Here is a 24,259-nt window from a genome sequence, read left to right on the forward strand (position 1 = left end):
ATTTAATACTCTTTCCCCAGATCACCCACACACTTGGAAACCGGAGAAACCTACTTTCAAACACAAACTCCTCTGTAGAATGGTACAACCTTGGACAAGGAAGTTCACCTACACGAGCTCACTTCCTTTCTCCATATGACGTGGGGTGGGGGGGCGGTAAGACAATTACACGAGATGAAAGTGCCCAGTGCGGGGTGCCTGGCACTTGGTAGGTACTCAGTAAACAGCACCCACTGCTTCCTGGAGAACACAGTGGCAGGACATCCGCAGAGTTGTTCTCAACGATCGCGGTGCTTTCCACTAACTTCTCCACACCCTCACTGGATGCTTCACAAGACCCGTAACACAGCTGCTGAGGATACGGAGCGGAAGGTCAGCAGGCCACAGAGAGAACGACCCTGAGAACGGACCCCATAAGCACCTCCCGCCAACCATGGCCACCAGCTAATTCCAGCTTGATTACTTATGGGGTCAAAGAAGAAAGGAATTCTGACCTTTTGTTATTGGGTTTTATTTCCTTCAAACTGACATCAGTGTGTTTACCTCGCCCAGCTTTCACGGGTCTGCTAACTCAGTGTCTCCGCAGACGCGCATTCTCATAAGTGACCCCTCTCTGGTCACGTGAGCAATGGAGCTCCGCAGACACCTACCCTGGTAGCATAAGAGACCTGATCCTTCCCTCTCTCGGCTCCCCTTCCTGTGACACCAAACTCACAAGCAAAGAAACACCTACCACAGATTCTGAAACCTGTGAAGTGATTAACAAAGAGACTTCATTTTTGGTTATCAGAGTCTGATTTTCCCTTGATCTGTGGCATTCTGGCTCTGGAATAAGTTCATTTTGTTTGGGGGCAGCTGTACAGACAGACAGTTACTCTCCTTTGTCTTCCACTGGAACATTTAATTACCGCATCACAGAAGACTTAAAATTCCATTTTCCCTCCACCAAAAAAAAAAAAAAAATATATATATATATATATATATATATATATATATATACCTATAACTGGAGTTTATGAAAAATTATTTGTTATAGCTAATCCTGGGTGATAAATTGGATTTTTTAAATCTGTGTGATTTTTAACACATGAGGCTTCCCATCAGGAAAGCGATGCTTATGGGAAATGCCTGTGGAATCATCAAGCAGCAGCCCCGCTGCTCCTCCGTGAAAACAAATACGACTGAGAAGTTCGTCTATGGAAACTGTAGGATTGAAATTCGCTTTCTGTAAAGGGAATATCACATAATAGTGGCAATTCCTAGTGAATTCTCATTCCCTCGAGCCTGGGGTTACGATGTCCCCCTCCCCACCTCAATTCCAATCCTCCATCTAGAAATGTAAGAAATCCGGCTGAATTGTATTAAAAAGCCTAACTGACTTATTTCTTGCATCATTTAAACAACACGAACACTCCTTCATCCCTTCTACAAGCACATGTGTGCACATACACACACACACGCACACACACACACACGTGCGCGCGCACACGCTCACCCACTCTCATTCTCTGTCCTCCAAGTACCATGCTCTGTTGGCCTAAAAAGAAAATCAATACACACAGCAAACATGCGCGTTGTATTTGTATACGCAATTCTTTTATGAAAAATAAATTCCAACCACAATTTCAAGGACCTAAAGGAGAGAATATCATGGTGTTTAAAAAAAAAGCGGGGGGGGGGGGGCGCCTGGGTGGCTCAGTGGGTGAAGCCTCTGCCTTCAGCTCACGTCATGATCCCAGGGTCCTGGGATTGAGCCCCACATCGGGCTCTCTGCTCAGCAGGGAGCCTGCTTCCTCCTCTCTCCCTGGTTGCCTCTCTGCCTACTTGTGATCTCTGTCTGTCAAATGGATAAATAAAATCTTTAAAAAAAAAAAAAAAAAAAGCTTTTCTGAATGGAGGACTTTTTTTCTAGATAAAACTCCCAGCCAATATGCCAATATGCTTTTTCTGTATCAAACCTTCTCCCCCTTTCCATCTCAGGGCTTACCCCAATCCACCTCCTTCGATGCTATTTATTAAAGTCACCTCATTTCCCGTGACTATAAAATAAAAATTTAAAAACAGCCCAAATGGCTCTTTGAAGGAATACTAGGAAGACCTAAGGGTGTGTCGTGGGTCATTGGACCACCCAGCTCCTGAGACGGTCTAAGCACAAGCTTAGGAACAGCCTGGAGCAGATAACCCAGAACTTGAAAGAAAAGAGTGGCCGTTTGGTTTGTACATGGGGACTACCTGGTCAACCGGGACCTCCACTTGCGTGTCTTCATCTTCCTGGACTTCTGCTGCGCCCCGAGTCTCAGACCGCTCTGCTCCGGCCTGGAAAACGCCTTCACCTGTCATTGGAGACAAATGCACAGCGAAAATCAAAATCCAATTGTGACATCATGTGGCTGCATGTTGAAACTGCAACCAAATACTAAGGAAGAGCACGCTTTTTAAAGATTTTTAAATTTATTTATTTGACAGAGATCACAAGTAGGTAGAGAGGCAGGCAGGGGTTGTGGCAGTGGGAAGCAGGCTCCCTACTGAGCAGGGAGCCCGATGTGGGGCTCGATCCCAGGACCCTGGGATTATGACCTGAGCCACCCTGATATTATGACCTGAGCCACCCGCTGAGCCACCCAGGTGCCCCGATAATGCTTTTTAATAGGTATTTTGCCTCCCTTTGTACTGACAGGGCTTTTGCAGGGCTTTTCCCCGCCACCCTACACACACGTCTGCATTTTCACAGGGCAGAAGCCCGGAGGGGAGGACAAGTCTGACCCAACAGAGCAGGGCTGCGTCCCAGACTCATCCTCACCCCGGGGCTGCGGACCCAGCAACACAGCCCTGTACAGGTATCCAGACAGAAGGGACCTCACACCTGTTACCTGCTCCCCACTGTTATCCCCAAAGCTGAGATGATGTTTGGTGCCTGAAAATACCAGCTTTAGGGGTTCTCCTTTCCCAAGAGAATGCCATGAACTGAATATAGGGTGCCTGGAATAATTCTATTTGGAACTGTATTGAAAAATATACGTATTTCTTCCTGCAACAGAATCAGAGGGCTGACTCTGGGTCTCACGCAAATCTATCTTGTAGTTTGCAGATGTCCACAGGATTTTCACAACCTAGGTCTCAAAAATCCTTACCCATAAAATGTAATCTAAATCTCTAAGGCTTTAGGTGAAGCTCCTGTGACTCGTCTTCCCATGGAAAGCAACGGTGGCGCTTTTCCGCGCCCAGAGAGGTTTTCCTGTTTCCCCCCAGTCTCCGCTACGCCAGGCCAAGCCACCAAAGAGTCACAGAATAGTTCGTCATTCTATCGGCATGCCCCCAAAGAGGTTTCAGGTGTCATCCCTTCTCCCAGATATTTCCTCTGCCCAATTTTTAAGGATCTCCACGGATGGAGAGCTCCCCTCCTTCCCTGGTAATCAATTACAGGACTCGCCCTGCTCTCTAGAAAATACAGTTTCATCTGTTATCTTAGAACCTCCTCTATTTCTCCGATGGGAGCTTGTTTCCCAGAGCACGATTATCTGACATGTCCCATAATAACATGTCATATTGTTAAAGTTATAAAGTCACTTGTTACTTATGGTTAAGTGGAAAACATTCCTTTACATTCCTGGAGGAGCGATCATACATACAGCACCAAGATACACACGAGACGCAGGCTGGTTGCTCAGGTTGCTGACCCAGCAATGAGTGTGTACTCAGGTTTCCCCCGGAGGAAATGCTGGAACAGGTGAGGGCTGGAGCAGAGTGCCGCGGGCGCTGAGAAGATCCAGCCGTGAAAAGGGAGGAAGGCGGGAGGAAATACAACCAAACTCAAGCCCTTCTTGTTTCTCCTGGAGAAACCATTTTCCTTTTTAATTACTTTTTTTTGTGACTTGACTGGATATTGGCTTCTCCACTCTCCTTTTTAAAGACCAGGGACAAGAGAGCTGTCCTCAAAGCTGATTCTACACGTTAGATTAATTTGCATGGATTAACTCATTTTGAGGATTATCTACAGCAATCATTCAATCCCAGACTCGTTCTTCCCGTCATCCAACAAAGTCTTTCCACCCGATGATCCCTCCTTCCATCAGCTCTTGTATGCTTAAGCAACCCAGAGTAGTTTTTCATTCATTAGAGTTTCCTCAGTTAAATCATCGTCTTCTGTGTATATGAGAACTGAAAACATACATATATACAGGAATTCCTAGGAGATCATCACCAAATGAGGATGTCAGCATTCACAACTGTTTTGGATCATCACTAGCACTAATGCTCCCCAAAGACACGGCCCACACAGCAGAGCCAAGGATTACATCCTGCCTTGGTCTTGTCTTACTACTGAGGACGTGAATCCACAATGAAATCCCAGTTGGAACCTCAACATCAGAAGAAAGAATATAGAAAGCGAAATAGAGAATGTGCTGAGTCCTCATGGATGTAAGAAGAAATCCTCAGCCTTCTGCTCATGCACTCAACAAAGCCATCCTGGACCCTAGCAGGAGTATGGGGCAGGCCACCTGGAGGGGCCAGGAAGATTGCTTGCAATTATTCTGTCGTAAAACAGGAAAAGCAGAAGTGAGTAAGCAAGTCTACAAAATTGGGAGTCAACAGAGATACAGTAAGCTCTTGGTCTCTCCATCAAACTCTGGAATTGGAACTCAAGAAAACAATGGCAGAAACGAAGGAGATTCTGCCTTATTCACATGTAGAGTTCATAACCTTGAGAACGTGAACAGGCTGCACAGTTTATCAAGCGTTATCTCCGGTGTGGTTGTAAAAGGAAGATTAGGCATGTTTGACATTCATTGCTACCTTCTGGATCACCTTAGAAGACAGTAATCATACTCGTTCTCAAAATATCCTTTGAGTCAACCTTCAGAGAAAGGTGCTGTGCTCTAGTTATGACCTGAGTACACGATATTTTTGGATGACGTGTTGGCACCCAAGCGTTGCACCTGCTTTCAAAGGCACAACCGAGAGAAACCTACAGATCCGAAAGGAATATATTCTTAAACACTCACATCCAATGGAATGCTTAACTGTACCCAGCCAGAGCTACGAATGACTTGCGGATGTGTTTTAGAATAAACATTTCACAGGAAAAGAAACATAAAATCAATAATAAAAAATAAAGTAAGATTGAAAGGAGACTGGAACGGAAAATGGCAGCCACGGGCTATAAAAGACAAAGAGACAAATCAACAAAACTCCACGTCGTGCACAGCGACACAGAAAACAGAGATACACGTGTCTGTCTGTGGTGCCGCGCAAGGTCTCATTCATCAGCGAACGGAAACGCGAGCCATCTCCTTCAGCAGCACCGGGCAAGAGAGGAAGGTCAGAGGGGAATTCACAGGAATAAATGGTGGCCAAAAAAAAAAAAAGGGAAGAAGCGCTAGGAAATTACTCTGTGATGGGAGAAAGCCTACTAGGATTTTAATGTTTACTACACATGTTATATAAAATTAAAAAAATATATATGAAGTTTTAGAGAAAAATAATTTTACACAATATGGGCTGATGATACATTGTTTATATAATACTTATGCATTGTAGAAAGCTTGGAAAATGAAGAAAACAAACATCCTTCTAACCTCATGACTCAGAGATCACCACCAATAATAATTTGACAACAGACTCTTCCTTTCTCTCTTTGTCCTTCTCTCTCTCTTAAACACACACACACACACACACCTCAAAGTGGGATCTTATTGTATATATAGTATTTAATTGTTTTTTTTTTTTTTTTACTTTAACTTCCTGAGCACGTCCCATATCATGAAACGTTATCTGAACACACAGTAAGTTGCTGGGTGTGGCGGTACCACATTGTAACTAATGGACAATATTAAACAATGGAACATTGTTTTTAAATGATTAGGTAGACTTCATTCATTTGATGGAGGAGTCAATATGTATCAAGATCCACCATACAAAAATCCCTGCGGGAGACCTGAAAGGGCTGCTTTTGACAAGCTTAGCAGGTTTGGAAAGCTCACAGACCCCGGGACTACTTATCTTTCCACATGCCTGCCCTGTGGCTCCTTTCCTGCCCCAGGGGAATACGCGCGGTGCACTGCCCACACCAAGTCCTCAGTACATGCTCACTGAAATGTAAGTGGAAAGACACGTTCATGGTTTCCTGTCTTCCCAGCACGTGGAGTCCTCCCTGCTCCGCGCCCCTCCCACCCTGGCACCAGGTCCGGAACTGCTCTTCCAAAGCTCCCCCTGCGCCTGCAGACTTCCCAGTTCTGGTACAACTTCCTCGGGTGTGATCGTCTCCTGTAAATCCCGGGTCTCTCCACTCAGTGTCTCATTTTGGAGGAAACCTCACCCGTCTGTTTCTCTCCATCCTGTACCCACCACCTGCGTGGTTTCCACACCCGGGTGACGAGCCACTCCACACCGTGACCTGAATACTTCCGCTTCTCAACGCCAGGGCCACGCCAGCTCCACGTTAGCACACACCCCCTTCATCCTGTGCCGGCTGGTCCATCCAGCCCACCTGCAGAGTCCACCCACCTTCCCCCCATCTCAGGCGTGCGTCCTTGACCTCCGGTTTACTCCTTTCATCCTTGTCCCCACGCGGCTGCCTGCTGAAGTCCGTCTGTCGACCAGTCGGCTCTGGCTCTGCATTCCTCCGTTCAACGCTCGGTATTTTGGCACCACCAGCAGCTGCTGCTCTTCTGTCTCCCTGGACAGCCCAACCTCCTCTGTTCATGTTCTAAGTGCTGGGTACCCAGAGCTTGCTGTGGGTCTACTTCTCTCCTCGGACAGTCTCATGGAGATCATGGTTTGAACACCAGCCATATGCCAGTAACTCCTTAACCTAGATAAGCCTCTTCAGAAATCCCAAAACTTACATATCCAATTGTCTAATTTGACAATTTCCCTTTGATGTCAAATGGGCATCTCAGCCTTAATGTGGTCAAACCAGAACTCTGGTCCTCCCTGCCCCCCCAGCCCCGGCTCGCTGCTCACCATCCCTCTTCCCTGCCCCAGGAAGTGGCAGCACCACTTAACCCCCAAATCTGGGAATTACCCTCACGTCCATATTGCTCTCACTCCTCGTATCCATCCCACTGTTGTCTCGTGGATTCAATCTCCTTCCAAATATATCCCAAATCTGTGAATATTATTTCCATCTCCACCATCAACTTGGTCTAAAAACTAGTTAGAAACTCTCTCATGTCTTCCCATCATGCAAAGGACCTAAGTTCTCCACCATGGCTTCCCAGGGTGAGATCAGGCACTGACCTCCCTCGAGACACACACCCCATACCACCTTGACTTTGCCCATTCTACTCCAGCCACATTCTGTTTCTCCCCCAGAAAACTCATCCCCGCCTTTGTACTTCCTATGCCCTCTGCCTGGAAAATTCTTCCCCTGTTTCACGTGAGTGGCTGTCCCTTGCCATTCGGATCTCAGAAACCCACCTTCCTCCCTATTTTAGTAGCCACCGAGTCATTCGTATTTCTTGTGTTAGTCCTCTGCCTAGCATTTACTGCGAGCTGACACTTTTCCTATTTATTCCGTGTTTCTGTATTTGTCAGCCTCCACCAAACCTAAGCTCCACGAGCGCACACAGACATCCGTACTGTTCAGTGATGATCCCCAGTAATAGAGCCCGGCACGAAGGTGTTCAGAAGGTGTTTGTTGAGAGAATGAAGAGCAGACGCTCAAAAAGATTTGCTGCACAGAGATGAAATGATGAAATGTACGGAGCATGCCATTTCAAAGCCACTAGCCAGCCCACTAGTTCTTCGTGCTGTTACAGGGTTGATGCCCCCTTTGGCCATACGAAGCGGTACAGCCTTCGGGTGAGGAAGAGCAGCGGGAGGTTGAAAAGAAAGAAGGCTGCATACAACCTACACTGGGATCGACTGTGTATGCTGTACGTGGTAGCTAAAAGAACAGCCCCCCAAAGATGTCCAGGTCCTAATCCTCAGAAACCGTGACGACGTCACATTGATAGGAGAGAGGAATTAAGGTTGAAGATGGAATTACCGTTGTTAATCAGCTGACCCTAAGATGGGGAGAGGATCCTGGACTATTCTCCTGGACCCAGTGTAATTACACAGGTCCTCATAAATGAAAGAGACAGGCAGGAGAATCAGGGTCCCGGGGATATGGTGTGAGAAAGACTTGCCTGGTCATTGCCGACCTTGAAGATGAAGGGGACCATAATACAACCTTTGAAAACTCAAAAAGGAAGGAGGTGAGTTTCCCCCCTTAGAGACTCAAGAAGAAACAAAGTTCTGCCAACGCTCCGCGTATAAGCCAGTGAGGACCATTCTGGAATTCTGACCTCCAGGACCACAGCATAATGAATTTGTATGTTGTGTTCAGCCACCCAGTTTGTGATAAGTTGTTACAGCAACAACGGGACACTAATACACCATGTGTCTAAAGATCATGGTCGAGAGAGAACATCAGGGCGGTCCCCACGGCCTATTCCCTTTCTGATTCCTGCAGGTCCCCTTCCAGACTGGGCCACAGGCTCCGACACCATCCGTCTCTTCTGCCTTTCAGGCGCTGGTCCGAAAAGCCCTTGCAAGTCCACTAGCTTTTGCTTTCATCCTCTGTTAATACTTGTCCTTCACACTCCCCTACAAGGTGCAGAAACCAACCACTACCGCCCCCAGACACCCCCCTCTAGGTCAGCAGGACAGAGATTCCATTTTTTGAAAGTCTCCCCTACCCCCAAAACCTTTGTAATAAAAGTAATAAAAGCCATTTGCTAACAAACTCAAGAGCGGGGATAAATTCGATCCACAATCCTGCTCTTGTTCAATTACTCTACGAAGGCTCCAATTCCATGCTTGGATGCACAGACACCCAAACGCAGCGCTAATCTTCCTCCTCTGACTCGCGAGTCGGCGTTTTAGTGTCTATTACGCCGTAAAGCAACAGCAAACATGCTAGTAAAAATAAAAATGCTCCTCAATTACTTTTCATTTATCCCTTATGAATTTTATTGCCTAAAAAAAAATGAAAGCCGAGCTTTAAAGGTGGAGTCCTCACAGCATTACCACGGGGTTCCCATTAATAGGAATCTGTTTCCCAGAGAAAGGGGTTAGCCTCTGCAGCTCGAGGGGCCGCAACGGAAGGGTTCCCGGTCTCGGGGCCTCCAGAGCTCCATCTGGTGATGTCACAGGACTCGGACCTTCTCGAGTAACAGAAATTACTAGATGGTGAATGACAGGTGCACGCAACGGGTGACAGTTAGTCTTAAAGCCCAGCGACCTTGTTGAAAGCAAACCTCCTCTCTACAGTTACTCGCAGTCGTTTTTAGATAGTTTCGTAAACTGTATTTTGATGAGCTCTGTGTCTGAAATCGATGGGAACTTATCAGGACAAATAAGAAAAATCACAGTCTGGTGCCCGGTTCTGAGGGCTCCCTGGGAATATGAGATACCTAGTCAGCGGAAGCCCTACACGTCAGCAAGAAAAGTTTAATGTGCCTGATGTGCCAGTCAACATTGTACTAGGATTTAGTACTGAGATGGCCTCATAAAGAAATGTTAAATTAGAAACAAGATATTGATTTTAAAAGGTAGCTCATTAAACCCAGTAGAGAAAAAAATGTGGGGAAACAAGGCGTCTGTGGCTCTCAGTGTATAAAGTGATATTCTAAGAAGAAAAATGTATATATATAGGCCTATTTACCAAAACAAAAAACAAAACACTATGTACCTTTTCTGTATGTCATATCAGCCACCAGAGACAGAATTGAAATTAAAATGGGTAAGAAGGTGTCATAAAAATTATTTTCATTAGCTAAAGTTAATGGGAATACATTTGCATGTGAAATATGTTCAATTTCTAATATGTAACTCTCCGTAGATACAGATGACCATCATCGTATCTTACTGAACTTCAAGGCTGACCCAGAGAGAGGCAGCCCCCGCACCGTTCAGCAGGCAGCACGGCAGGGTGGATGAAGGTGTCCGCGTGTCATGACACTTCCTTGTGAGAGGACACCAGCCGGCCCTCCTCGATCCTTGTAACGACTCACACCACAGCCTCCTCGCACCACTCCTGTGCGCTGACGGGTCGTATCGGGAGGAGGGATCCCAGCACGTGACAGCAAGCGTTCTGAGCGTGTCGGAGGCCGTGCGGAAATAGAACCCGAATGTTTTCTAATCACTCATCTTCCCCATCTGTCTCGTTATGTCCCACAGACCCAAATGGAAACTCCCTACAGAAACAGGAATATCACAAGCGACATCTTTCTTTGGCAATTCAGAATATGACAACTTTACCCGAGTGCTTCCATCGGCTGAGTGTTCCCAACCACAGTTGAAGATATGTGGCTTCTTTCTACTCCCTGACCCCACTGCAGGGGATTAAATCTCACCGGTGACACAACTGAGGTCTAAGTGTGACTGTGAAGCCTGCATAGACTTGACCTCACTGCCATTGCAATTTAAAGGGGTGCAACGAAGTTTTCCTAGTGTAGACAGAACACGGGCAGCTTCGGTCTTATCCCTGCCGTCCTTTTCTAATCTTTTTTAAGATACAGATGTTTTCTGATTTTTATCCAAATCAGAACTATTCCGAGGACAAAGAACAAAACACACATTCACAATATGTAGAGTTCATGACTCAACCATTTTACAACCTATGTAGGTTTTGCCATAATTTCTAAAGTCTGTATCCCATACACAGGACTAAGAATAAGAAAGTAGCTCCGCATAGGTTTGCCTAAGTCAACAAGAATATGTGGCTTTACGTTTTTGTTCCTAATTTCGTTACCTTATAAAAATTCCCCTGCAAATTAGTTTTAGTTTACCAGAATAATTGAATTGTTCCTTCTTATACCTCAGGGACTTGGAGTTCCTTAATAAGTGGCCTAAAATCCCCAGTTCCTGTTTTTAATTCTGGCTGGCCCAACGACCTTCAAACAACCTTGCGTGTTCATCTGTAACAGAGCCAGCCCTCCTCAAACTACTTCTCTGCTCTAGGAATTTTCTCTTGGTAACAAACAAAGTACTTGCATGTAATAGAAGTACATGGTTCGATTAAATTCCTCAACTTTCTGTTCATTCATTCACTCATTCATTCCCTCGCTATGCCAGTGTCTCCTGAGCCGCCTCGTGCTCAGACACACGCTGGACACCAGCCATAGAAAGAAGAACAAGATGCTTTCCATCTGCAGGGGAATCGGAGAACCTCAAGGGCCCGAGCAAGTGTAGCAAGTGCTGCACCAGCTGCCTGGCGAGAGGGCACAGAAGCAGGAAAGGGGAGTGGAAAGGGGGCCGGTCAAAGCTTCTGACAGGCGGAAGCTACAAATCCAAGGATGGACAGAACTCGACCCTGAGGAGCAGAGGACGGCCATCCAGACGGAAAGGTCACTGTGTGCAGAGCCTGAGAGGCGGGGACTGCAGTCAGATGGGCTGCAGGGCAGGGGAGGTGGGGAAGGAATCGGAAAACCTCATCTGATAGAGCAAGACTCTGAACTTGATCTTACAGATGATGAAGAGCAACCGAGGGGCCAGGGGTAGGGGACCGTCCCGGAGGAGGGCAGCCCCGCATGGAAGGGGGCGGGGACTCCTGGCAGGGGGTGCGCCCAGAGGGGGACAGATGGAAGGTACTCGTCCAGGCATTGGGGCACAATACTGCCCCGTGGGAGTGATCGGGTCAGAGCGAGAAGACTGGCTGAGACCGTAGGAAGGAAAAGTCTGGAATGTGGTTCAGACGGAAGCAGTAAGAGGCTGGTAGCCTGGCGGGTTCCAAGGATGGGAAGGGAACTAAAGCATGGAGGGACGGGTCCCCCGCGTCTGTGGGGACAGCGGGACAGGCGCTGCTCTGGGGCACTGTGGTCTGCATGAGACTTGTAGCTCCCGCGTGACGGCAGTGGCAGCAGGATGGGCGGAGGCGGCAGGAGGGACACGAGGCTGGGCTCACAGGACTCCGTGACCCCCGGCTGGGGGAGGGGCGAGGTGAAAGAGTCATAGGGGACTCTCGGGTTTCCCGCCGGGGTGTCCACGGGGTTAGTGGAGCTATTTACCAAGAGGAGGCTTGTAAGAAGGGAGACGATGAGTTCTGAGTCGGAGGTCCTGGTTAGAGTCCCCTGTGACCTGTGCATCTTGACAGATGGTTGGAAATACAGACCTGTTGACTAGGATAATGTTTGAGGATGAAGGTACAGATTTGCGTAAAGAAAGTCATCGATCTGAACAACAACTTGCAACGAGAACAGAAGATGACTGGAGAGAAAATTCTAGGAAACAATGTTTAAGGGACGGGCAGAAGAGGAACCTACGAGGAGAAAACGAATAACGACCGCTGTGAGAAAACCATCAGAGTGCGAGCTGCCCCGGAAGCCCAGGGGAAAGTGAAGGCGATGACAAAGGCGCAATCGGTATTAACAAGTGTCCTCCCGGGGCCCCTGCGTCCCTCAGTGGGTTAAGCCGCTGCCTTTGGCTCGGGTCATGATCTCAAGGTCCTGGGATCAAGCACCGCATCCAGCTCTCTGCTCAGCGAGGAGCCTGCTTCTGTCTTCCCCTCTGCCTCTCCCCCTGCTTGTGCTCTCTCTCTCTCTCTCAGATCAATAAATAAAATCTTTTAAAAAATTAAAATTAGGGGCGCCTGGGTGGCTCAGTGGGTTAAGCCTCTGCCTTCGGCTCAGGTCATGATCTCAGGGTCCTGGGATCAAGCCCCGCATCAGGCTCTCTTCTCAGCAGAGAGCCTGCTTCCTCCTCTCTCTCTGCTTGCCTCTCTGCCTACTTGTGATCTCTCTCTCTCTGTCAATAAATAAAATATTTAAAAAAAAAAATTAAAATTAAAAGTGCCCTCCAGGTTGGGATCCCCGTGATCTGGTCAAAGAGGTGAGAGCAACCTCCTAACGCACGGCAATCAGGGTATCCTGGGGTGTGGTTTGAAACAGGGTGAGGAAGTGAAGAGTCAGTGGGGGTCACTCTTTCAAGACAATTTGTTGTGAAGCAGAGGAGACTTGTAACACTGAACTCAGAGGCCTGAAGCCACGGAGGTAGGGAGGGCTGAACCGGGGTCAAATCCCATCTTTTCTACCTCCTGGCTTCCGGTGAATCCGTCACAGATGTCCGCACTATCACTTACGTCGCCCAGGCACAGGCATGTCCAGTGAAATCCAAGCCTTGCTGCAAAAACTCAAACAGTTCCCCCAGCCACCTGTGACCGAGCCAAACCAAAGGAAACCATCTTCCTCTTGATAACACAAATGTAAGTAGAACTGTATGTCATGAAAATACCAATCATCATGCTATGCAGACATGTAGTGGGGCTTAAACCTCAGCTACAATGTCTACATGGTAATCTGTGTGCAGGGGGTTGGGGAGGCCAGCACCTGTCCCAGGAAACAAGGCACCTTCAGTCTGTATGCCTAACTGATGCAGTCTTTAACAATCATCTCAGAGAAATAAAAGACTGCTTAGCTCCAGAAAACTACCAAGAATTCATGCAAGGGATCTCAAAACCCAAAGACTGGGGGAGGGGGGAACAAACAGGATTTAAAATTTTCAAAAGCTATATGTAGTCAGTAAAAATTAAGATGGAAGACTGAAATACTTCTGTAAATATTTGTTTCCAAATTACATACACGGCATATACTTATGGGATTAAATACCTAGCTCAAACATGAAAATAAAGAGAGACTAACTGTGCATTTTCCAAAGGTGGTTATTCATCCTGATTATTATTAAATTACTCCTTTGAGAATCTAAGCCTCCAATGTTCGCTTTCAACAACCAGCAATGATATGCTTTAAAACACCACACTCAACAACGCCGGGACTAATGGAAGAATAAAGCCAGGATCGCCACTTTTATAATGAGTCTGATTCTGAGACAGGTGCTGGAGAGTGTACGAGCTGTGGTCCTCGGTCAGGGTAGGGGACACACGGCGCAAGTGTGCAAATTGGGGCAAACCAGTCATTCTGGATAAAAGGATGGGATAATTTTTCATCTCATCTGTTTGGTGAAGGTAAGATGCCTGAACTGTTTGTTAAATCTGAGTGAGAGTGTCTTAATTGAACCATTTTGGCATTTTACATACAGCGTGCTTCTATCTGCTCGAGACAAAGCAGGATCTTTCGCATGCGTACCATTGCGGGTGTTTATATTTGCTCCACAGATGATACATTTTTGTCAGAATTGATGCCCCGCCGATGATGTAGCTTTACTTTGGTTAACATGCCATGGGAAGTCACAATATACTCAATTCAGCGCTATCTCTATGCACTCCTTGAAACAAATCCTTGCCCAAGACATTCTTCTCTGCAGTATCCACCATGTTCCAAATTTTGTTTAAAGCCGCCTAAGGGTTGGGGCACCTGAGTGCCTCAGTGGGTTAAAGCCTCTGCTTTCGGCTCAGGTCATGATCCCAGGGTCCTAGGATCAAGCCCCGCATCACATCAGGCTCTCTGCTCAGCAGAGTACCTGCTTCCTCCTCTCTCTCTGCCTGTCTCTCTGCCTACATGTGATCTCTCTCTGTCAAATAAATAAATAAAATCTTTAAAGCCGCCTAAGGTAAATCCACTCAAGTGAGCCTACTGAATTCCATCGTAGGATGACTCGACAACCACACGTACAACTGACACCGCACTTTGATGCACACATGGACATAGATATTCAGCGAGGGATACGGACATTCACATATAAAGCAACTACATACTGAGTACAAAATTTGAGGGAATCAAGGGAACAAAAATGTCAAACCATCAATGGGAAAAGTGATCCTAATAGCTTCGGTTAATGAGGGGAAATACCCAGGTTAGCTACAAAGTAGGACTCTGTGTTCCAAAAAGCTTAAGGAAGGAAACAGGTCAAAACAAATCCGTCTCACTTCACTTGCTTGGACTTAACGTTGCTCCAACCACACAGGCTGACCAGACACCCTCCGGATTCTCCACTCTTTCTCTAGTGTTCAGACGCGGAGGTTCAGTCTGTATTACGACAAAAATCTGAGGATTTTGCAAAGATAGAAAACATTGTTCTCTGGCATTTTTGCCTGTGATTGAAGTTCATCGCCTAACAGTTTCCTTCCAAAGGAAAGAAATTCTTAAATTCTACAAAGGCAGAATTCTGGATCCTAAAGCTCGGGAAATGGATATTCCTTTCAGATATCCTTGCTGCTTTCTTCATTGATCATGGAGAGACACCAATAACCTACTTGTGGGATTTGTTTTTGTTTCATTTTGGAGAGAGAGAGCACGTGCATGTGTGCATGAGCACGGGAAGGAGGGACAGACAGACTCAGAATCTTACGCAGACTCCACACCCACTGTGGAGCCCAACACGGGTCTTGAACTCACAACCCTGAGGTCCTGATCTGGGCCGAAATCAAGACTCAGATGCTTAACCGACTGAGCCACCCAGGTGCTTCCCCGATAATCTACTTCTTTTAATCTTGGGAAGGAGGATCAGAAATAAAGTAATCTTTCTTTGGCTCTTTCATTAGCCTGTAATTTTTAAAAATTCCCGTTGCATTAAGTGGGTAAGAATTAACTTTCGCTTCATTACATAATATTTTCGCATACATGCAGTAAAGATTAAACACAAAGATTTGTTAACCAAAGAAAATGTCTATTTTAGAATAGGGTGGAAATGCTTATTATCTGGTCAGGAAACATTTTTTTTTCTTCAGCATTTACCTGAAACAAGGGAATAATAAGTGATAATATTAATAATGATGATTAGCTAATAGTTAACAGATGCTTATTATATGACAGGCACAGTTCTGAGCACCTGACACGTGAAACTCATTTGCTGCCCAAAACAATTTTATGAAGTAACTACACTTCATGAAGTAATTGCTGACACGACCTGCGTTTTATGTACAGACAACAAAGGTACACGAAAGTTCCCCAGGGGCAAGTGTCAGAAGCAAGATTCAGATACAGCGACTGAAACTAGATGGCTTGACCATGGTTTTGTTTTGTTTTGTTTCCCTTGTCATAGCACATACCCTCCCCAATGTCCATCACCCAGCTGACCGTGCTTTTAATGCTGGCTTTCTGAGGTGCCAGTCCTGACCATTAGTGGATCGTGACATCAGTTTAATGAGGCACCAGTAGTGGTTTTCAAGCAAAACAGAAGAAACCAGAAAATGGATTTTGACCCCAGGGTCAGCTTCATGGGTATGGGGTAGGGGGTGAAGACCGTGCCAGAGAGAACACTCCACTTAGCTTAATGCTTTGCTGGCACCATCTTGAAATTCTTTTTCTTTTTTTTTTTTAAGATTCTTATTTATTTATTTGACAGAGAAAGAGTGCACACAGGCAGGGGGAGCAGCAGAGGGAGAGGGAGAAGCAGGCTCCCTGCTGAGTGGGGAGCCCGATGCGGGACTCGATCCCAGGACCCTGAGATCATGACCTGAGCCGAAGGCAGATGCTCAACTGACTGAGCCCCCACCCCCCAGGCATCCCACCACCTTGAAATTCTTAATAATTTTATCTTTGAAGCTGCGTTTTGTAAGGGAAATGCGGTGAGACAACAGAGCATGTCTGTGAGGAGAGGAGACACAGACAACACGCGTGCCTGCGGTTGTCGGCCACCCTGGTCACCTACGGGGTCCGCTGTGTCCCCCGCCCCCCAGCACCATGAGCGTGGAGCTCAGGTGCAGCCTCACGGCGGGGGTGTCTATCTGTCGAGACTCAAAGTGAGTACCAGGAAAGAGTGTTGTGTCTGCATTGGAGCCAGGGGCTATGGGGTCACTGACGGCCCCTCGAGGCCACCTGTGCCACTGACACCAGAACTTGCTTCCAAGGAGGAAAGAATCCAGTGGTGCTCTAGGAGATCCTAAAGAGCAAGGATACTTCTGGCTCGAGTGGCCTCCCTGGAGAAGTCAAGTGCTTCTGGAAACAATGACATGGCCTGGAAGGGAAACAGGGGTGACCCTTGGCCTCGTCCCTTCTCAGTCCTTCCTCGCTCACCAGCAGGCCATCGGGCGGGAGGGCGGACAGAACGTGTGCACATGAGGAAGTGTGGAGGGCTGCTGAGTAGGTGGTGACAGAGGAGTCCCAGTCGTCTGGTGAGGGCAGAGGCACGCGCAGGTATGAGCTAAGAGACGCCAACTGTGTCCTTGCGACCATGCGTGCGAGGGAAATGCTCTTACCTCTCGCATGTGAAATCGGCATTGCACGATAGAAAGACGAGGGGCAAAGTTCATCCTTGTCAACATTTTTTTTTTAAGATTTTATTTATTTATTTGACAGACAGAGATCACAAGTAGGCATAGAGGCAGGCAGAGAGAGAGGAGGAAGCAGGCTCCCAGCTGAGCAGAGAGCCCGATGTGGGGCTCGATCCCAGGATCCCGGGATCATGACCCGAGCCGAAGGCAGAGGCCTTAAACCACTGAGCCACTCAGGCGCCCCCTCGTCAACATTTTTAATTTAATTTTAACTTCTTTAGAATGAAAGTAACAGCAAATAAAAAAACACCACGGAGGAAGAGAAGGAGCGTGGAAGCAAGGGGAGGGTATATGTTTAAGGATGTCGAATAGCACTTTCCTCCCGCTTTCTGAACAAAGGGCGCCGCTTGTCCATGTGGTTCACTGGACCTTGCAAATTGCGTAGACAGACAAGCAGTCCCCACAGTGACTACCGCTCCGCACACCTTTACTTCATGATACAAATGTTCAGAAGCCCACGTGTATGTACATGACATTGTATGTTTTTTTTCACACTGCGGGTCACAGAAAATTTAAATAGCCCTTCACTACACTGGAGAGAATAAAAGGCAATACGGACCCTCTCTCCTTGCCACGCTGAAAGATGAGCCACTCCTTCAGGACAACACACTTCTGGCAGTCCTGCTCCCCGCTATGTTCTAAAAAGTCACCCTAATCCGGCCCAGCTTAGACCCTCCAAATAGCACGTCCCACAGCTCTGCCACCACGCCCTTCACCCCAACCCCCAGAGCAAACCCAGTGGCCCTGGGCCGCCCGTCCTCACCTCCCTGTCCCCCTTCGAGTGGGCCATCTCCCCCTTAGCTCAGCACCTGTACTCACACCATCTCCCAACGGCCACCCGGCCCATCCGTTCTGCCCTTCAGGAAGCAACTCAAGGGCCACGTCCCGGAAGGCTTCCATCTCTCTGAACTTTCCACACCTCCACTCCCTACCCTAACAGTTCCACGTGGTAGACAGTTAGACACTATCACACAGAGGATATGAGACTGTTTCAACTCACTTCATGTCTCCCAACGCCCCTAACGTACGACACGGTTGGGCGACACACAGCACTCGCTCTGGAGCCAGGACGAGGGAAGGGAGCTCACGTTCCTGGAAAGCCTAGAATGAACACAGGAACATTCCTCATAACCGCCCTGTGAAGGAGGTACTTTTATTCCACTTTATGGACCAGGAACCTGAGGTTTCAATAACTTGCCCAACGTTGCACAGAGCCAGACCCAAGGCCCGGGGGTCCCCCACCACAGTGCCTTTTACAGGATACCCACCTTGGAAGACGCGGCCCCACCACGAGGGTTGGCGCCTGAAAATTACACACCCAGACAGATGTCTGAAGAGTCACAAGGGAGAGCTGTTTTACTTCTGAAGTTCCAGGCTGCCCTCTAAGTTACGGACGAGGAGAAGTAAACTCAAAAGTGAAGAATGGAGATCGAAGGCCAGGGTGGGGAAGACGGGAAGGTGAGTAGTTTCGAGATCATTTTGGGAAAACAAATGAGAAAGAGAAAGAACACTCTTGAGAAGAAATCAAAACTGGAGGGAAGTTTAGGAAATGAAACTTTGCGGGAGCAACAGAGAAGAGAGAGGCATCAATTTAAAAACGTTGGCAGGACACCTGGGCAGCTCAGTCAGTTAAGTACCCAGCTCTCTGTCTCAGCTCAGGTCTTGATCTCAGGGTTGTGAGTTCAAGCCCCAGCCCCAGCCCCACACTGGGCCCCACACTGGGCATAGAGCCTCCATAAAAAATTTTTAAAAAATTATTTTTTAATGTTGGCAACTCAGGCATAGACTTCAAAGAATGAGTCTTTTTTATTTAATGATTGTATTTATTTGAGAGAGAGTAAAAGAGAGACAATAAGGAGAGAAGCAGGCTCCCCACTGAGCAGAAAGCTTGACTTGGGGCTCGATCCCAGGACCCCCAGATCATGACCTGAGCTGAAGGCAGACGCTTAACCAATGGAGCCACCCAGGTGCCCCTCGAAGTAGAAGTTTGAGTCTGGTGTGTGCTCTGGAGGGAGTTTGGAGAAAGAAAGAAATTTCATCTGCTTTTGGCTTCATGGAGGAATAGCTAAAGAGTCCATGGTGAGCTCTTCCTTAAAAATCCTAACCTGTGACTGAACCCCCTAACCATCATTCAGGATAATTCTTCTTCCATGTGAAGTAAAACTGCATCTTGTCCTGACTTCGAGTTTAACTGTTGGAACCCCTTCATCAAAGGCGTGATGGCCAAAACCTGTATCAGAACTGCCGGCGGCGAGAACACCGTTAGCAGGAGATGAGTGTAACCGGCAGTGATACCCGAGTGAGAACATCCGTAACAATTTCCTTCCCAGCTCCACAGCGAGAGGCGAGGGCTTTCACTTCAGAGGAAAGAAACTCTGAAAAACCATCTGTTTCCCTTTGACGTTCCTAAGCTGATATATATTTCCTTTTTCATTGAGAGGAGGGTTAGGAAAAAAAGGCGGGAGGAACGAGCTATTCTCCAGATAGAACGGGGTACCTGTCAGTGGCAAAGTAAAGCAGACGAGAGAAAAACAATCAAAATACTGAACACCGCTTCCAACAGTGAAGTCATAAAGCTCCATCATCATCAAAACTTATTTCTATTTTCAATCACATTCACGTCTTGGAATATATTTTCCTTTTCGGGGACAAAAGCTGAACTTTTATGGGGAAGAAAAAACGTAATGCGGCAAGTGTGTATTTTCATTGGAGTACTATGTATGAATTTTTTTAAAAAAATCAATATATTCTTTTTCAAAAAGTGGCCAGATAAGCTGAGCGCATATTAATGAATCCCACAGCTGGGTTTAAATGGAATCTAGCAAGCGTTCAGAAAAAAGCTTTTCAATAAAGAGGGAGCTCCTCATATTGAAACTGGGTCTAACTGGATGGACTGTCTTGAATTCTTCTCTGAAAAGTTCAACAGGCCAACCTTACAGTCAAGTGTATTCCGTGTTGTTTGTAAATACAATCTAGGAGGCCTATTTTAAAGCCAGAAGAGGAAGCCGCATGCCGGGGTCACGCGTGGCCGCGAGGGACCCGGGCAGATGAGCCCTGGGGCTCGCGCTCAGCTCGGCACGCCCTCCCCTTCCCAGCTTAGGTCCCTTACAAAGCTCATGCAGGGCGTAGCAATCTTACCTTAACTCGGGAAAGGTTGCTGAATTGTCAGACCATACCTGCTGGCAAACTAAGAACTAAAGAAATAAACGCACAAAGACACACATATTTACACTAAATAAACTATGCAAATCTGTTGCATGTCTGACATACTTCCCGGGATTTATTAACTTGCAAGAGGAAGCTATAAATTGCCCCGCCCAGGGGGGCCGTGCCAAGCAGGCTTCTTCACAAACTGTCCTGTGCCTGAGGATTCGTGGCCTACGGGACCGGCCAAACGCGCGGATGTAGCGGTCGCTCCGCGCTCCCCAAGAAAGGCAAAACGGACAGAGAGAAAACCGTTCGGACAGCTGGCCATCAGAAAGAGTTCAAGAGTGAAAACTGTTCCTAGACATCACCGTACAGAACTTTCCCACCAGTGGAACATAAAAGTAAGAACTGACTTTTGTGGGACACATTACATGACCTTGCCACTGCCCCTGACCTTTGCCTGTGCACAGAGGATTGGGACAATGTGGATCAACAGCAGATGTGCCCACAGCACGCAGATTCCCTCCAACGCCCTCAGGAAAGAGGAGGAAGCGTGTGGGAAGGAGAGACCAAACGGCGGGTGCTCCGGCAGGCTAATGGACGACGGTGTGGCGGGGTGTGGGTCACCAAGCCTCGAGCCATCAAACACCCACGGAGAAGGGCAAGGAGGAAAAGGTGTTGAAGCTGGTGTGAAAGAAAGAGCAGCAGGTCCAAGGCCATGTGAGGGACGGAGCCCAGTGGCCCAGGGTCAAGGAGCTGTGCAGGGTGGCCTGGGGGACCAAGGGGCACGGGGAGAGAGAAACCCTGCAGGGACAGCTGAAGCCCACGGCGCAAGGAGTTCTGTAAGCCAGTCCCGGAAAGGGGGGTCTCTGGCAGGGTTTTGAGCAGAGGAGGAAGGTTCCAAGGTCTGAGCGTTAGATAAAGCACTCCGGCAGCAGGTGAGGGGTGCACTGCATGCCGGGGGACAGGGGAAGCAGGAGGGTCCTGGGGGGATCACAGCCTGTCTACCTGGGACGTCAGGGGACAAATGCAGAGACTCGAATGTTGAAGGGGAGGTAGGTAAGTTAGAGGAGTCAACGAAGAAGTGGAAAGAGAGAGAGGCAGGAGGAGAACCAAAGAGGGCTGTCAAAGTCAGAGACGGCTTTAAAAAAAAAAAAAAAGAGTGATCGGAAGACTTAAAGAGCACTTCCAGGGGCTGGGCTGGCTCTGTGACAGGCCCTCCGCATGCATGAGCACAGTTAACACGAGGGTGTGATTGCACGAGGCTGTGATCGCGGCGTTCCTATTGTCATCTCATGCCACTGGGGAGGAAACCGACGTGGAGGGCATCTGAGTAACCTGTCCAAGGTCACGCACGTGTGCAGTGACGCAGGAGGGGCCAAGATGCCAAGTGGGCTGAAGCTGGACGGAACCTTCGGGAGGCCAAGGGCAGCGTGTACCCCTGCATTTTCACTAGCAGTCGAAGACGGAGAACCATTTCGCGAGACTGAAGTGTGACATGTGGGCACGCCATCGGAGAGGCCGGGGGGAAGCCAGTGACCCGGGAGTCTTTCCTCATACCATTCGCTCCGCTCTCTGTAGCTGAAGCCCTGGAGGGGGGGGGTGCATTAGCACATGCACACAGGTGTGCCCGCCACACGTGCTGATGCTTGAAAACGAGAAGGGAGAACGCCGCTGGAAGGCAAAGGTCTTGCAAGCGCCTTGCAGGGGCGAAGGATGTTGTCCGAAGCAGGACAGGAGCCACTCGCCACCTCCTGAGTCCCCGCGCCTCCCCGAGGCTTCTCTCGCCCCAGCCTGGTTTCGGCTCTTCCCCTTCTGCGGTCCCGCCTGTCCCAGGGAGCTCCGGAGCGCCCTGCGGGAAGGGACCACCCCTTCCTCGCCTTCCTATCCGCCTTCCTATCCGTAGCATCTAGAGCCAAGAAACCCATCCATTAAAAGACAAATGTGTGTGGGCAGGTGTTTCTGGCAGATGCGTGTTTTAGAAATACTCCTCTTGGAGCCGTGTGCAAGCCCGCCCGGGGAGCCCTGGAGGCAGGACCTTTCCTCTAAGTCACAAACACGCTTTCTGCTCCCAGGTTTTCCTCCTCCAATTCGGGGGCTCCGGCCACCCCCAAATTTTGGTAAGCAGCTGCTGAGTCGATGCCCCAATAAAAACTTGTAAATGCATCATCACTGCTGTGGGACTCCAGGTGCTTCTGAAAGGTGTTTAAGTGGAACAACATGTTTGTTCCATTTCAGTGAGATGTACAAAGAGGACCGGGCTGTCAGGGAGTCATTCTCGAGTATCTGCGGTGTGCTGGACAGTTTGTTACATGGGGTCAAGCTAGAACAGGCTAGGGGACGGGAATAAATGAAGAAGTCTGCCCCCAGTGTGGAAAGGCATGCGGCTTAACTGCATAAGCACACACGCACACAAACGAGTGTGCGTACATATATGTGCACACAGATCTGTGTACCCAGACAGATGCGCCCGGTGTGCCACACCAGTCAGACCGTTTAAGTCCTCGTTCCCCTGGGAAGGAACTGCTAACGTGGGCAAGCCCAGGATTTGCTTCTGTTCTGTGTTACGTACAGACAGCCTTGTACAGGAAGTTTTGTCTATAGGATCACACACACGCACACACACGGATATGCATATTCTGGGGCTACAGCTCTTTGCTTAAGTCGGAAACTCCTTTTCTTTGTAATTTGACTACCGAATTCAACATAGATAAACATTCCTCCAAAATCCTGCCAGTTAATTTCCCACTTGAAATGCCTGTGCTCCCATTAATGCCAGAGCAATTTTTAAAAATTTTAAAAAATTTTTAAAAAGGGTGCATTACACACCAAATCATAACAGCATGACTCTGCTCCAGCACACGTCAGTGAAACACTGGCATCTAGTATTTTAGCTACACACCTGTCTCCTGCTGTTCTGCTCCCTCTTGCTTAAAGCCTTAAAAAAAAAGATTTTACTTATTTATTTGAAAGAGAAAGAGAGAGAGAACGAGCGGGAGTCCAAGTGGGCACAGGGTTGTGGGGGGCGGGGGTAGAGACAAGCGGACCCCCTGCTCAGCACAAGCAGAGCTCAGTCCCATGACCTTGAGGTCAGGGCCTGAGCCAGAATCAAGAGTTGGATGCCTAAGAGCCTGAGCCCCCAGGCGCCCCTGATTACAGTCCTAACACAAATTATAAGTATTTATTCTTCTCTCGCAGGTAAGTTCAGCATTATATAAGGATTTTTTAAAAGCTTAGCACATAATAGCTGCCCGGTGGCGGATGTGTGTTTTCACTGGACGTGAACGTCTACTGACTGACCAAGTCCTATTGACACGCGCTCCCGCCGTCTGTGACCCCGACCGGTACCGTCCTAGCATTCAGGACCCAGAGGTGAATAGAAGACGTGGACCCTGGCCTCAAACACATCATGTTAATAAATAAAAGCACATTCTGTGTAATAGATACCATAACGAGCGTGCGCAAAGAGCTCGTGGTCCCCTAAAGAGTGAGGATTTCTGACTGAAGGCCTACTGGAGATTTCATGGACACAGGAACCTTAGCCAGTTCCTGCCAGGCGTTCTCAAGCCCGGTGGCAGGACTGTCCCCTGCACGAGTGTGAACTGTGAAGACAGGCAGACCCAACCAGGCTCACGAGCCACACACAAGAGACGGGCCCGGCTCAGGTAAGCAAGAAGCCCCTCATTTCCAGGAGAGAGGCACGACCCCATCCGTGCTTCACACAAGAGCGTGCAGCTCTCAGGGACAGGCTGACGGGGAAGGTGGCTTGCGGCTGAGAACCCCTGAGCTGGGTGCCCGCAGGTAGAGAGAACAGGACCTGGGTTGATGGAACTGGGGACACAGAGGACTCTAGAATATGCTCGAAAGGGACCAAACGGCACGATGTAGCCGGGAAGAAGCACAGCTGAAGGGGGACGCTGAGCGTTCTCACGTAGGCGTCTCGCTGAGCTATACTAG

General features: G+C 48.2%; 1 protein-coding gene across 3 annotated transcripts in view; it reads right to left on the reverse strand.

Annotated features, from left to right (window-relative positions):
- DCDC2 (doublecortin domain containing 2) overlaps positions 1-24,259 on the reverse strand; it is a 135,609-nt gene that overhangs the window by 22,933 nt on the left and 88,417 nt on the right. For all 3 annotated transcript variants that reach the window (XM_082731486.1, XM_082731488.1, XM_082731487.1), the window contains exon 9: positions 2,233-2,333. In XM_082731486.1, the coding sequence (XP_082587612.1) occupies positions 2,233-2,333 (101 nt within the window). The remainder of the gene's footprint in view (positions 1-2,232; positions 2,334-24,259) is intronic.

The sequence above is a fragment of the Mustela nivalis genome (assembly GCF_964662115.1).
Source record: "Mustela nivalis genome assembly, chromosome: 5".
NCBI lineage: Eukaryota > Metazoa > Chordata > Mammalia > Carnivora > Mustelidae > Mustela > Mustela nivalis.